Source organism: Mus caroli, chromosome 2 (assembly GCF_900094665.2).
Source record: "Mus caroli chromosome 2, CAROLI_EIJ_v1.1, whole genome shotgun sequence".
NCBI lineage: Eukaryota > Metazoa > Chordata > Mammalia > Rodentia > Muridae > Mus > Mus caroli.
In genome coordinates this window covers 15,180,121-15,194,270 of record NC_034571.1, presented here as the reverse complement: position 1 = coordinate 15,194,270, position 14,150 = coordinate 15,180,121, and the positions used below count along the sequence as shown (strand labels likewise).

At 39.2% G+C, this 14,150-nt stretch overlaps 1 protein-coding gene across 1 annotated transcript in view; it reads right to left on the bottom strand.

The window, feature by feature from the left end:
• Window positions 1-1,357: 1,357 nt before the first annotated feature.
• Spag6 (sperm associated antigen 6) overlaps window positions 1,358-14,150 on the bottom strand; it is a 51,207-nt gene continuing 38,414 nt past the window's right edge. Inside the window, exons 8-11 of the mRNA XM_021154982.2 lie at window positions 13,775-13,966; window positions 8,119-8,235; window positions 5,389-5,534; window positions 1,358-1,645 (exon numbers count right to left, since the gene is read on the bottom strand). Of these exons, the coding sequence (XP_021010641.1) occupies window positions 1,576-1,645; window positions 5,389-5,534; window positions 8,119-8,235; window positions 13,775-13,966 (525 nt within the window). The 3' untranslated portion in view covers window positions 1,358-1,575. The remainder of the gene's footprint in view (window positions 1,646-5,388; window positions 5,535-8,118; window positions 8,236-13,774; window positions 13,967-14,150) is intronic.

The following is a 14,150-nucleotide window of genomic DNA, read 5'->3' as shown; positions in this document are numbered from 1 at the left end:
AGTCAGGGGTGTACATTGTACATACATAACCATGAGCTCCATCCTCGGTGCCACCACAGAAAGGAAATCACTAGGTATTCTGGTCTGGCCTAAGTAAAAAAAAAAAAAAAAAAAGGAATAAGAGATGGGAGATTGGTTGCTGGTTGTGAAGAAGTCTTGAAAGATGCAACAAAGCTGTTTGTATGGCAGAGGTAAATACAAGAAATGGGTGCTTTCCCTCTGAGGAAACATAAATGGAGTCCAAGAAGGAAACTTTCAGGTTTTCAGGGACCATCGTATTGTAAGAACTTCCTGGGCTACCCTGTTCCTCTCTGTTCTTCAGGCCTCGAAGAAGTCCTTCTCAAGGAATAAACCTTTAGGGGCTAGTAAAAGATAGCTCAGTGGTTAAGAGCCCTGGCTGCTTGCTCTTCCAGAGGAACCTAGTTCAATTCCCAGAACCTACATGATGCCTTACAACCATCTGTAACTCTAAATCCCGGGCATCTGAAGTCCTCTTCTGCCTCTGTGGGCACCAGGCATGCCCTTGGTACACAGACATACACGAAGATAAAACACTGACACACATAAATTAAAAAGAGATATATCCTGTCATGCCCAAAGATATAGGCATAACAACCAAGATATGTGACTCTAAACAAAGGTTCCTAAGGTGAGAGGGGTATTGGATAGGTAGAGAAAATTTGGGGAAAAAAATGGTTTTGCAATGCTTTCTTTAGTGTTCAATTGGACTCTACTTTGACCCCATTACAATTTCCTAAGTGAAATGTGTTAAGTCTGAGGCTGCTGCTAATATTCTCAAATTATACCTTAAATCCCTGAATACGTAAATTCTGAAAGTTGGGAAAGTGAACCTGGGAAAAGGGAATTCTAAGGACATATTTTCTGTATCTGCAACCTTGAACAGGAATCAAGACACCCCCCACTCCCCTCCGTGGGAATGGAGAGCTGGATTGTCAGGGTGCAGGAAGGCAAGAAACAACGTCATGCAGGGTAAGAAGAAAACAGTTCCAGACCAGGAATAGAGAGGAGGGCTTTCCCAGACTCTCAGGAAAAAGGCAGGTGAACTATCTGCAGATCTCTTGAGCTGATTCAGTGCTCTTAAGTGGCCACACACAACTCCTTTCTCAGGGCCTGGTACCCCCATACCCACCCCATCCCCAGTCATCATTTCTCTCTCCACACTCTTTTCTGTCTTTCTGTGAAACCGGCAAGGTCAGGTTTCCTTACCTATTTGATCTGTGAGGACGTAACTAAAGGTTTTCAAACAGCATGTCTCATTTACATCCAGTCGCAAGGATGTGTGTGTTGTGTTGTGTTTATGTGTTTTGTAGAAAAATAAATACCTTAAAACCCTGTATTGCCTTTTAAGTTTTTCTTTATTCATCCAAATGATTATAACTAGTCTTTTCATACATTGGAGCTAATAATTTCTAAAGGATTACATAAATATAGAGAACATTAAAACATTTCACATCGAAGAAAGCTAGGGTGTACTTGTTTCAGACATTTTAGAAAGATCTTTAACAATTGTTATCCTTACTCTCCTGTGAATCTGAGTATTGTAATATACTCCGTTCAGTTAATAAGCGGCTGATAGCTGTCGATCCTCTGCAGAAGTATGTCTGAGTATCCAGGAGAATAGTACCTGAAAAAGAAAATTTGCTATCAAATATATGAAAATTTTTCATACATTAGGAACCAAAGAGTCTATGTAAAGAACTTATTAAAATAACGTATGGGGCTGGTGAGAAATAACTTATGGTAAGTCCATCCCTGAAGCCCATATGGGTAGTAGAAAGAGAAGCAACCCAACAAGCTGACTTCCACATGCATGCTGTGGTGCACATGCACACACACATGAACAAATGTAACGTGTTTTAAACTAAATCATTGTATGAGTGAAACTTCACATATGTTCCAGTAGTGCTAGTGCATAAAGTTAGAACATGAAGAAAGAGATCCCAGCTGGCAGTGCTATACTAGACACTGAAACCCTTGAGGATTATGACCAAGGACATAGTTCCAAGCATCCCTTCAATCCAGTGGTAATATTTCAGAGACATTCTTGTTATCATATCAGATGAATGCTGGGACTTAAGGATCACAGCTAATAAATGTCTTCTATATATTAGAGTATACAGTCTCTTATTGCTAATCAACTTCTGTATTTCAATTATCTTAGAAATCATGTTTTAATGTATAGTTGGATCAGAACCTGTCATAATTCACATGGAAAACAATTGAACAAACACTCATATAAAATAGAAAATTAACCATCTTCATTGCTTCTTGGGCATACATAATACCGTAATACATTACATTTCCAGATTTCTAAATTGAGCATCTTATAAAATACTTAGTATAAAATATTAAATATATGAATAGTGTATATGAATAGTGATATGTTGTGGAAAGAATTTACATTTACATATAAACAAGCCAAATAAAATCTTATACATGTTAATGCTGGAACTTGTCCTTTGTTAGGTATCTTTATGCCTTTCTCAAGTTTGGAGGGCAAAACAGAGCTGTATTTTCTTTAATAGTGTCCCTTGTTCATAATCAAAGTCAAACAGAACACACACACACACACACAAAGAATGTTCTTCTTCCTGCACTCATGTGTGCACACACATACATATGCACATATTTAAATAAAAATAAAATTTTAGCTATGTGAGGTAGCACATGACTTGACTCCCAGCACTCAGGAGGTAAAGACAGGTGGATCTCTGTGAGTTTAACACCACCCTAGTCTAATAGCAAGTTCCAGATCAGCTAAGGCCACATAGCAAGCCTTGTCTCAAAAAACAATCATCAAAAAGCCACCAAATCTTGAAAAATTAGTTTCAAAGTGGGCTTATTAGTCTGGCATTGAGGAACTGGCCATTGTCTTTCAAAGTCTGAGTTAGTGCAGTTGTTAAAGCTAACCCCACTTTCATTGGCTCCTCATAAATGTGGTGGACACAAGACAGGTAGTTTTAAAATCTTTAAAAATGTGCTCCTTAAAATGATAGCCACTAGTCACATAGGGCTAAAGAACACTAGAAATATAGCTACTAAGCTTAAGAAACTAAATTTTAAATTTTAACTTCAAAACTGACAAATCAACTCTTGGAAAACACAAAACATTTTTGGAATCATTTGTGAGTCTGTTTTTCCCATGTTAGTTTCATATGATCTAAATTGAACCCAAATATTTCCAATGAGATTTACCACCTGGATTAAGATATGCTAGAAGTAACAAAATATTATACAAATGTAAAATAACTAATTTTATATTTATTACAAGTTAAAATTATAAGAGTTAGATAATTGGAGTCTTAAAAAATTATTAAAACATATTTGCCCTTTCATTTTACTTTCTTAAATGTGACCTAACAGAAAATTGGAAATTATACATGTGGCTCATATTATATTTTTACTGGACATTGTTAAACTAAAAGTCGCACTATATTAATCAGGATGTATCTATAATTCTTGAGGCTTTACTAGACTCCTTTCCAAGCTTACTGCCATTGCCAAATGTCCTTCACCAAAGACCTCAGAGACTTCATAGTCGCTAGGACTCCCAGCAACCAAGAAGTGACTAAACATCCCCAGATCATCAACAGAGCAGGCACTTAGAATTGCCCAGCCCCTAATAGCTGCAACCAACTCCATGTGTGTCTCAAAATACAGACCCATAAATAAAGATATCAAGTTATTAATTTACCATGAGAAAGACCTCGTTCCAGCTACTATGGTGGTAAGGAATTTAAAAGTAGTTTCCTATTAGGAAAAGCTATGTAACTCCAGCTTAACAATAAAAGGCATTTTTAATACATTGCAATAATTTTATATTTGTAAATTTGGAATGAGCACTTTGCTTACTATGCATTTATTATTAAAACAAATAGCAAAAGATAAGTGCCCAAGTACTACTATATAATGTCTCTAATATGATTATAAGATTAAATTTGATTTACCTAATAATGCTACTTAATCTCAAGAGGAAAAAAGTGATAACAGAGAGAGCCCAAAAGGGACAATAAGACGTGTTGCCTGCATTGGACTCTAACTCATTTAAGCCCTTTGATTATGATGTCATGTGATTCTAAATAGGTAATAACATTTACAAACACAGAAATTCTAGCTTAAAGAATGAAATAATTGTCTTCAAGGTCACTTAGGAAATAAACTGCGATAGGAACCTAGGTCTGTCTGACACACCACAGGAGCTGAGTTCCTCAAAGAGTAACAACAGCAGCTAAGTGAGAAACTCCTTCCCTGGAGCTGTCACAGTCAGTGCTAAGCTAAGCCATCTCAAATGGCCTTTAGTGTAAGCAGATGAACCCTAGCCCAGACTGGGAGGAAGCTGGGTTCTGAATGGAGTGTTTCCTTCCTGGGGGCCTTTAGCTTGCCCTTTGTTTTCTCCATTCTTATTTTATTTTGTTTTTCAGAACAGTGAATTGAAAGTTATCTTAAGATTACACAAAATAGTATTCTTCCTAAATGCACACACATCCATGTACAATGGCAAACTTTAATAAAATGTTTTGTTGTATAGCTTTTGTTAGTCATGTGTGTTTATATATGTTATGACATACTACTCCTTTGACATCATATACTAATGTACTAATATTTTTAAACTAGCTTATTAGAATTGTTTCAAGTTCTCATAAGCCTCTCAAGAATGTATAACTTGGTCTGGAGAGATGGCTCAGCAGTTAGAAGCACACACTGCTCTTGCAAAGGACCCACGTAGGAACCTGTGTCCAGGGGATCTGTCTGGGGGCACCTGTACTCATGTGCACATACACAGACATAGAATTGTAAGATTCTAAAAAGAACTCAAGCCAGGCTTAGTAGCACATGGCTCTAATCCCAGTACTTGAGAGGAGAGGTTAATAGGGAAGGGTTAGTGAATGTCTAATCTATATATCAAGATCATCTCAAACAACAAAATGTACAGTTGCCTCCCCCTCCTCTTTCTCCTTCTCTTCCTCCTCTTCATCCCCCTCCTTTTTCTTCTTTTGTACGTATGTTATATGCACTGTGTGTGTGTGTGTTCTATGCACATGTGATGTGTATGGACATAAGCACATCACTCACCTCCTTGGTTTTGGGGACAGAATATCTCAGTGAATCAGTCACATTGACATCAGTTATCTGGCTGGCTTTTCAGCTCCCATGTTCTAGCTGTATCTGCCTCTAATACCTTGGCTATGTGTGGCCCAGGTTCTACATGGGTGTAGGGATTCACACTTGAGCCCTCTTGCTTACATACCAAGCATTTATCATTGAGCCATATCTCCAGCCCCCCAAAGTCTACATTTTGACACAGATATGGAAACAAAAAAAAAAGTGGTTTGTAATATGGAGCTGCTTAACATCAATTTTTCTCACCTTACTATTTCCTCTGGGTAGCAGCTGTTGATGTTGTTGATATACTCTTGGAGGATGGAACCAGGTTCTGCTTTTATCTCTTGGATCTTTTTAAGTCCACCACTTGTTACAAAAAGCCTACGAGCTTTGCTGTCATGTGGCAGCACCTTGAGGATAGAAACAGATACAAATGTAATTTTTACTTTTCCAAGTCAGGTTATTTCTCTTCAAAAGTTATATTGTATCAGAATTAATGCAGAAGAGAACTTTTCAGTCAGTACCTATACCTTAAACAGGTGATGATTTGAAGTAAAATACATTATTTTTCAAAGTACATTAACCCTCATATAGTAGAGACCAAATAAAGGTATGTGGTGAGTAATGCTGGTGGAGACCTACTCATACCTAAAGCTGCATGGATCTGAAGTCTCCCTGCTCTCCACAGAAGTGAAAGCAAGCTCGGTAACAAGGAAGAGAAGGGCCCCTCCCATCATCTCCTAAATACATCTCCAAGTTCCAGACTCACGAGGCTTTACCCCAAGCTTTGTCTCCAGAACATCAGAACGTGAAAGCTATGTGATCGTTTGCATTTCCCACTGAGGAAACATCCCTTTACCTGGTTAATTCTTACCCACTGTTTAATACTCAGCTTGAGTAGTATTTCCTTTAAGAAAGTACAGGCTGGGTATGGTGGCATACATCTGTATCTCAGCAGACAAAGGCCAGAGGATCATGAGCTAATCGGATTATGAACTAAAGGTCAATCCAGACCATATAATGACACCCTATCTTTAAAAGACGAAGGTAGTTCAATGATAACATTTGACAAGCATGTACAGGTCCCTGGGTTTGATTCAAAGCACTGGAGATAGAGGTGGGGGGATGAAGGAGGAGAAATGAGAGATAGAGGGGAGAAGGAGGCAGGAATAAAATGACCTTGTTTATAATAAATAGCATTAAAACTGACTACTCGACTGAGTTTGTTTTCTCTCATTAACTGAAGAAACTTTAGTTGGCTTTAACCACACGACGTTTTGTTTGCTTGTTTTCTTATTATTGGGGGTGGGCACACGTGCCACAATGTGCACATGGAATCGGAAAACAACTCTGTCAAATTGGTCCTCTCTCCATCTTCACAGGCTCCAGGGACAGCACTGTGGTGAAGCCTGGGTGGCAAGTGTCTGTGCTTACTCAGACAGCTCACCAGCCCCAACCTGGGCCGTTGTTTTAACATTCTATCCATATTAGAGGGTTGCACAAGCTATAACACATGGATGGAAGCCAGGAGACAACTTGCAGGGATTGGCTCTCTCCAGTCACCAGGTGGGTTCCTGATCACATGCGAATTGGCAGGTGAGATGGGAACACATTTACCTGCTGCGTCATGTCACTAGGCCCAAATGTCCTGCCTTTTAAAAACAGTTTTTGCTTTCATTTGGGGTATTTTTATGTTCCTTAGATTGAGCTAAACTCTTACCATATGCTACTCATTTAATCTCTACAACCATCTATAGAGAAAGTACCCTTAATCTGGTCTAATGTGTAATCAAAGGTTTAGAGGGTCAAGACTTTCCTTAGAACTAGAGGTGTAACTTAGAATATGGTTATAGTTGTATTCCAAGCTAGAGCAGCCGCCATGTGTGTGGCTTTAAGTGCCATCCTCAGTACCAAAAACAAGACAAAAAACGTGAAGCAGCAGAAAGGAGGCTAGGCACTGTAGCACATGATTGTACAGGTCCCAACTCCTTTCATTTGTTTCTTGGGTTTGTTGTTTTTTATTTTTGTTTGTTTGTTTGCTTGCTTGCTTGCTTGCTTATTTTTGAGAGGGTCTCAATTTGCAGCCCTGTCTAGTCTCCAACTCTCTGTGTAGATCAGGCTGGCTTCAAATATACAGAGATCCACCTGCCTCTGCCTCAGTCTACATGGTAATAATTTATTTTTCATAATGTGTGTAGTGTTTTGTACTTAATTCTGTGTACCATGTACATGCGACCATGGAGACCAGAAGAGGCCATGGATTCCCTGGGAATGGAGTTATAGGCAGTTGTGAGCTGCTGTGTGGGTGCTGGGAATTGAAGCCAGGTTGGAGGAACAGGCAGTATTCTTAAAAGCCGAGGCATATCCACAGTCCCTGCTGACTCTGCTTTACGTCAGATGTGCAGAGTATAGTTTGACCATTCTGACTGTTAGTATTGTAGCATGGTCGCTCTCTCCATCCTTTTCTGTCAGATCTGCCTTCTTGGCTCTGCACTCTGGCAGCTCAACCTTCTGCACTACTGTCAATCTGCAATGATCTATAAAGCATGCCAGTTACATTTGGTAAACTGTTCATAAAAAGTCACTGTGTGCCAGATGACTGAAAGCATCTCCAGTACAGAGTTTCTAAAATGTGTTTCAGTGGCTCAAAGACCATTTTCCTTTTCTAAAGAAGTTCCTATGCTAAAAGCGAGACTAAAGGACCCTGAAAACTACTAAAAGGTAGGTTCCAGCATAAACCGTCTAGAGAGTGAGGTTTCCTACATGTCACCTTCTTCTTGCCTTCTATATTGTTTATATTGTACAGAAGTTGAGAACTACATGACAAAGGATGAAGTGGCTCATTTGTCTGTGACCTGTATCAACTGAGATTGGTGAGAACTGAGTCTTAAACAGTAAAGCCCAGAGCCAGCCTTACAGAAGGAATCAAACAAGCAAGCTCACAGATGTTGTTCGTGTTCTTCCCTTTTCCCAGGCTATGAGAGAGCTTCTCACCTTACTGAACTGCCCAGCCACATACTTCAGGATATTGGGAGGCGCGTCATAGAGAAACGGCTCAAGCGCTGGGAGGTAGGTGCATTTTTGGATGATATTCTTTATGGCCTTTTTACTCTGTTGAGATACAAAGCAAAATAAATAAAAATCTTGGCAACTCATGTCTCATGGAATTTGAAAATGAAATCAGTTTCTAACAGTTATTTCATTTTTAAACAATTTTCTGCATAACTTAACAGCTGAGCCATCACCCCAGCCCCTGTAGAACCTTTATAAGGATCTTAAAGTCAGAGAGGCAGGGTACACAGGTCTCCATTTCTCAACACTGAGGGACTATTTTGACTGATACTATCAGTTTTACCAACTGTCTTCTGTTAAACTTTTAACTATGTGGTGAATTATGGAGTTCTTAAATATACATGACATTAAAACTATAAAGCAGGACTGGAGAATGGCTCGAAGTATAAGGGTACTAGTTGCTTCTTCAGAGGTCCTGAGTTCAGTTCCCAGGAACCACATGGTGGCTCACAACCGTCTGTACTGGGACCTGATGCCCTCTTCTGGGTGCATGAAAACAGATCACTCATAGACATAAAAATAAACATTAAAAATCTACAAAGTTAAAAAACTATAAAGTGTACTTATTTACTGTAAACTAACATGTATTAGAATAAATAAATACATATCTATACATTTATGGCTATTAAACAGATAACTAAAGCATTGCATTTGTTTTGATCAACAATATAAGATTATAATTATTACAAAATATATACAATAATATATAATTATTTCTCTATTTAAAGCTATTCATATTGTATAAACAGCCATATATAATATATATATGGTATAGGTACTCTATACTATCTAAACAAGTTCATTTTACATAGACACATTGATAAATGTCTAGTGTGTGAATTACTCAGTGTGCATTTGTAGACACTGCTATAGCTCATGGATAGAAATTGATCCATTTTCAAGTAGAAGCAAAACAGAATCTACTCAACTGTCCAATCAACTGTCAAATGAGAATCACTCCCAAAACCTAAATACCACATGTACCATTCCTACCTCCATTCCCCACTTGGCTTTTCCTGCTTTCAAACTGATACAGTATTGCTGTCACAGCTGTAATCAAGGCTGACGGGCCTCACTGTGACAGAGAGCACTGCTGCAGCCATGGCCAGCTCTGGTGCGGTTTCTTTGCATGACATGTACTTGTTTGCCCATAGCCAATTCTCTCTAGAATCCCACATCTTGGGTGTGGTGAGCATCCAGGCTACCTTAGGTAGCCTTGAGTCCTCTGAAGTCAGAGCACGCCTGCCCTTCTGCTTTTGTTACTGTGTGTCTGACAATGCTCTTGAAATGAAGGACCATTTTGATTTTATGTCATGGCCTTTATACATGACAACTGTAGTCAGCAAAACTTTTGTCCTATTTGTGCTATCATAAATGATCTCTTGGATTTTAGGTTTTCTTTAGTGAAGCCAGAGTAAGGAGTCTTATACAGCCTCCATTGCTGCATAGGTCAACTAAAGAATTGAGAAAGGTAGCCCACAAGCAGTGTGAATTGAAGAGAAACTCCAGTTTCCAACACACCTGATTATACTGCCCCTTTGTAAATCATCTTCAGACCATGGTGACCTTAGCAGACCAAGACATTTAACTTAACTGCTATTGCTAACAAGGCCAAATAGCTGTAATGGCGCAAATTATATCAATCGTAGCTCACAGACAGCCCTGCTCCTACTCAGACCATTCCAAGTGGATGGTGACTGATCAAGTCATTAGTCCAGGGCTCTAAAAAGAAATCTAAGAACCTCAGAAGTTCATCGAGTTTCCTCTCCTTAGTCTGAAAGACATACACGTATTTCATAACTATCCTCTTAGATAGGAATGGATGTTATGAAAATCAACTATATTGTCCTACATGAAAGAACTATTAGTTACTTAAGGTTTTGCTTACCTGCCTACCTCTGACCTGTGAAAATTAACACTCAAATGACCCTATTTAAAAATAGGCAGGACTGGAAGTATAGCTCAGTGACAGGGGCTTGCCTACCATGTAGAAGGCCTTGAGATCGATACCAATTTTCAATTTAAATTGAACATTTAAATTCAAATTTAAATCCACAAACAGCCAGGAAGTATATGAAAATATATTCAACACTATTGGCCATTAAGCAAATGAAAATCAAAAGTACGCACTGGGATAGTTATAGGTGTAGTAAAAGAATAGAATGAATAAATAAAATTTATTATTAGCAAGTATGTGCAAAAATTGGTTATATAAGAAAACAGTTCAGGGGCTGGTGAGATGGCTCAGCAGGTAAGAGCACCTGACTGCTCTTCCAAAGGTCCTGAGTTCAAATCCCAGAAACCACATGGTGGCTCACAACCATCCGTAATGAGATCTGACTCCCTCTTCTGGTGCGGCTGAAGACAGCAACGGTGTACTTACATGTAATAAATAAATAAATCTTAAAAAAAAAAAAAAAGAAAACAGTTCAGTAGTTCCTTAAATTGCACTTCTGGAAATATAACGAAAAGAAATGCAGGCATGCCTCCAGCTCAGAGACATGACAAACATGCCTGATACTCCAGTCCAGCCAGCAGCCTGAGTTTGCTCTCCAGATGGAAGGAGAGAATAGATTCCAACGAGTTGGCCTCTGATCTCCACATACAGCCGTGGCTCATGTGTCCATGCACACACACTACTGGTAAGTTTTTAAAAATTAAAACAAAATACATTCACATGAAAACATGTGCGAATAGATAAAGAGTTTAAGTAGCGCAGTGTCTCATCAACTGGTGAATGATAAACAATGGAATATTATCCAGCAACAGAGAGGATCAAAAGGCTGATATGCACTACAGAGGAGTCTTATAAGTCAGGTTAGGGGCTGGAAAGACAGCTCAGTAGTTAATCGTGGCTGTTCTTCCAGAGGACCCAGGTTCAATTCCCACCACCCACACCACCGTGTGGCTCACAATGATTGCAATTCCAGTTCTAGGGTATCTGAAGCCCTCTCCTGGCCTCCATGGACACCAGGTGCACATGGTACACAGACTACATGCAGGCAAGACAGCCATCCACATTAAACAACAAGCTAACAAAACTCCTTCAGATCAGACACAAAAGGTCGTGGATATTATATCAGCTCATAGGGACAGGAAGAAAATTAACAGTTGCCTGGGAGCAGAAGAGATCTGGAGGGACAATTGATGGAGGGAAAAACTTTTAAAATCAGCTTGTGGTGATGATTTTACAATCTGTAAGTAGACTAAAAACCATCGGATCTTATACTTTAAGTGGGTAAGATATGTAAGTTATATCTCAATAAAGCTACTAAAATGCAATGGGAAGTATGACCATGAGAACAGGAGATCTATATGGGGTTACTGCCTTCGACAGTTTTATAAGGATTCATATGTTAACATAAGCTAAAGCACTTCAGCGGGATGCTCTAAAGAAAACATATTGGATGATGTTGTCAGATAACAGACTTTTCACTCTTCATTAGAATAGCATAGGGGCAGCAAACAGCGACTATACAGGCATCATTCCAAGAGGTTGCTCATTGGCTCTCCCTCATTAGGACCAATTAGCCAATGCTTACTGAAGCTGACATGCCTTTGAGACAAAATGAACCTTGAGCTAGCTTTATTCTTAGAAAGCTGCCACAGAGTAACAAATGGGAAGTGCCACTAGACAGCTGCTAATGCTTTTGGATACACATTTTCTCAGTGAGCTAGTGTTAAATCAAACAGGCTTGAGAGACTTCACTGGACACTCCAAGAGACCCTGGAGAAGAACAAGAGTGACATTCCTACAGTAAGAAGTGATTCAGATGAACAACAAGCATTGGGAAGGTTTTGTTGCCAGGGAAATTACTAAAGGTTCTCTTTTTACATTTAATGCTCTGTGTATTTCCCAAAAGTAAATACTGTATCAAAAGAAACTTCATTTCTATTACTTGGCCTAATAAAACCACCTAGGATGATTTTAAAAGATAATCTTACTTTTAAAATAAGTTTTTTCAATTAATTTTTCTCCATGGATATTTGTACAATTTAATGTCACGGTGGTTCATGTAAAAAAAACACTCTATGGGCAGGGGAGCTGGCTTAGTGACTGAGGGTTTATGTGCTTAGCATGTTCAAGTTCTCCAGTTAACCTCCACACCACTTAGAAGTAAAAACTATACAAGGTGATCTATACATTGTAATCACTGTAAAAACTATCCAATGCTACGTAAGGGCCACTTTGCCAGGTTTTCTCGAGCTCTCAGTACTGTTAATTGCATTATTAATCAGCTAGCCTTGGACAAATCAGACCTCAAATGGGTCTGGGATTTCTCAGCAGAAAGCCGAAGAACCAGACACCTGCTTAACTGGAGAAGACTGGGGAGGGCCCAGTGCGGATCTCCTTCTGTCAGCCAGATATTGATTATGCAGGTTATCTGACTGCGACGGTCATGGGAGGGAAGCCCTGATTCTATGTAAGCATTGCTTTGATCTGGAAAGTCTCACAACTTGAACAATCCATTTGCAGAAAACTAGTATGTAAATATAACCAAATAAAGAAAGTCACTTTGATAAAACTTAGCAAAGGGAATTTTCTACCTTGTTATCCGAAGCTGCATGTCAGCAAATGGGGTTCACTCTTCATTAATTCACTCATTAACTAGATTTCAATGCCCTCTACTATTCATTTGGTTTTGGGTTGTAATTACATTTATCATTTATTTTGTGTGTATGGGAGGGTGCAAGCTTATGCCTGCAGCAAGTGTGTGGGACTCAGTGGACACTTAGCCTGAGCCAGATTCTCTCCTTCCCCCATGTGAGTCCTGAGGATGGCCTTCAGTGTGGATAGATCCCCTTCACCCTCCAAGCCCTGGAGTGGCCATGCTTATCTTACTTACTTTGACTTACTCTCTTTGCTGTAATTAACTTGTCAGTTAAAAGACCGCCATATTTCCCTAATATGTATTCTAGAAAATATTTTTCTTTCCTTGAAATTACAGAATAATTAAACAGTTCACACTACTTAATATGCCAGTTTCATAAATCACCCTCGTAGCCAGTAGTATTTTTTTATAATTTGCCTTTGAAAAGATGCATGACTCAAAAAAATTTAATTTTGTGAATCTTAAACATTTCAAAAAGAAAAAAGACACAGAATTAAAAGATCAGACAATCTTGAAATTAAGAAAAGTAAATTATATCTTCGGTAATATTTTCTAACAAGTTATATCTTTGAAAAACAATTTAAATTCTTTTGAACTCAGTTTTTTTTCTTTCTGTAAAATGTATAGAATGCTCTCTAGCAAACCCAAATTCAAAAAAATTCTGTTTTTCTTCCATTCCTATTTCATAGAAAAGGTCCACAGCAATATAGAATGTAAAAACCAGACATTCACTTTACATCCAAGTATTTGCCTGTACAAAATTTCCTTGAAAAGCTCCCTGACCCTGGTGACAAGGGTGACCAGGTTTCAGAGATAAGATTCTCCATTCTCCTGACAGATTTGTATTGCTTGACTGAGAAAAGTGACACAGTCCATCAGGAAAACCATGCATTAGAACCACATATTTTAAAGAATGAGACAGTGTCTACCCCGTCTTCCTAATCCTGTTAAAAGCAAGCACGTACTTTCACCTGCAGGTCCTCAGAGCTCTCTGGGGACATGTACAAAGCCAGCAGCACTGGCAACGTGTTTGTGATGGCGACAGCCCGAGCATGTTCTGGAGTGTGCCTCCCAACCTGCCCTAGGGCCCAGGCAGCCGCAGCCTTAATATGATCTTCCGGTTCTTCTGACAGGCAGTCTGACAACTGGGGTACACCCTGCAGTGGGGATCAAAAGAGCAAGTGCTATAAATCTAGAGCGGGATTAAAGTCCTCCCTGTGTCTCAGGCATTAAAAGAAATCATTTCAGCCTTGATCTCCTCTCTCCTCCTCTCCTCTCTCCTCCTCTCCTCTCTCCTCCTCTCCTCTCTCCTCCTCTCCCCTCTCCTCTCTCCTCCTCTCC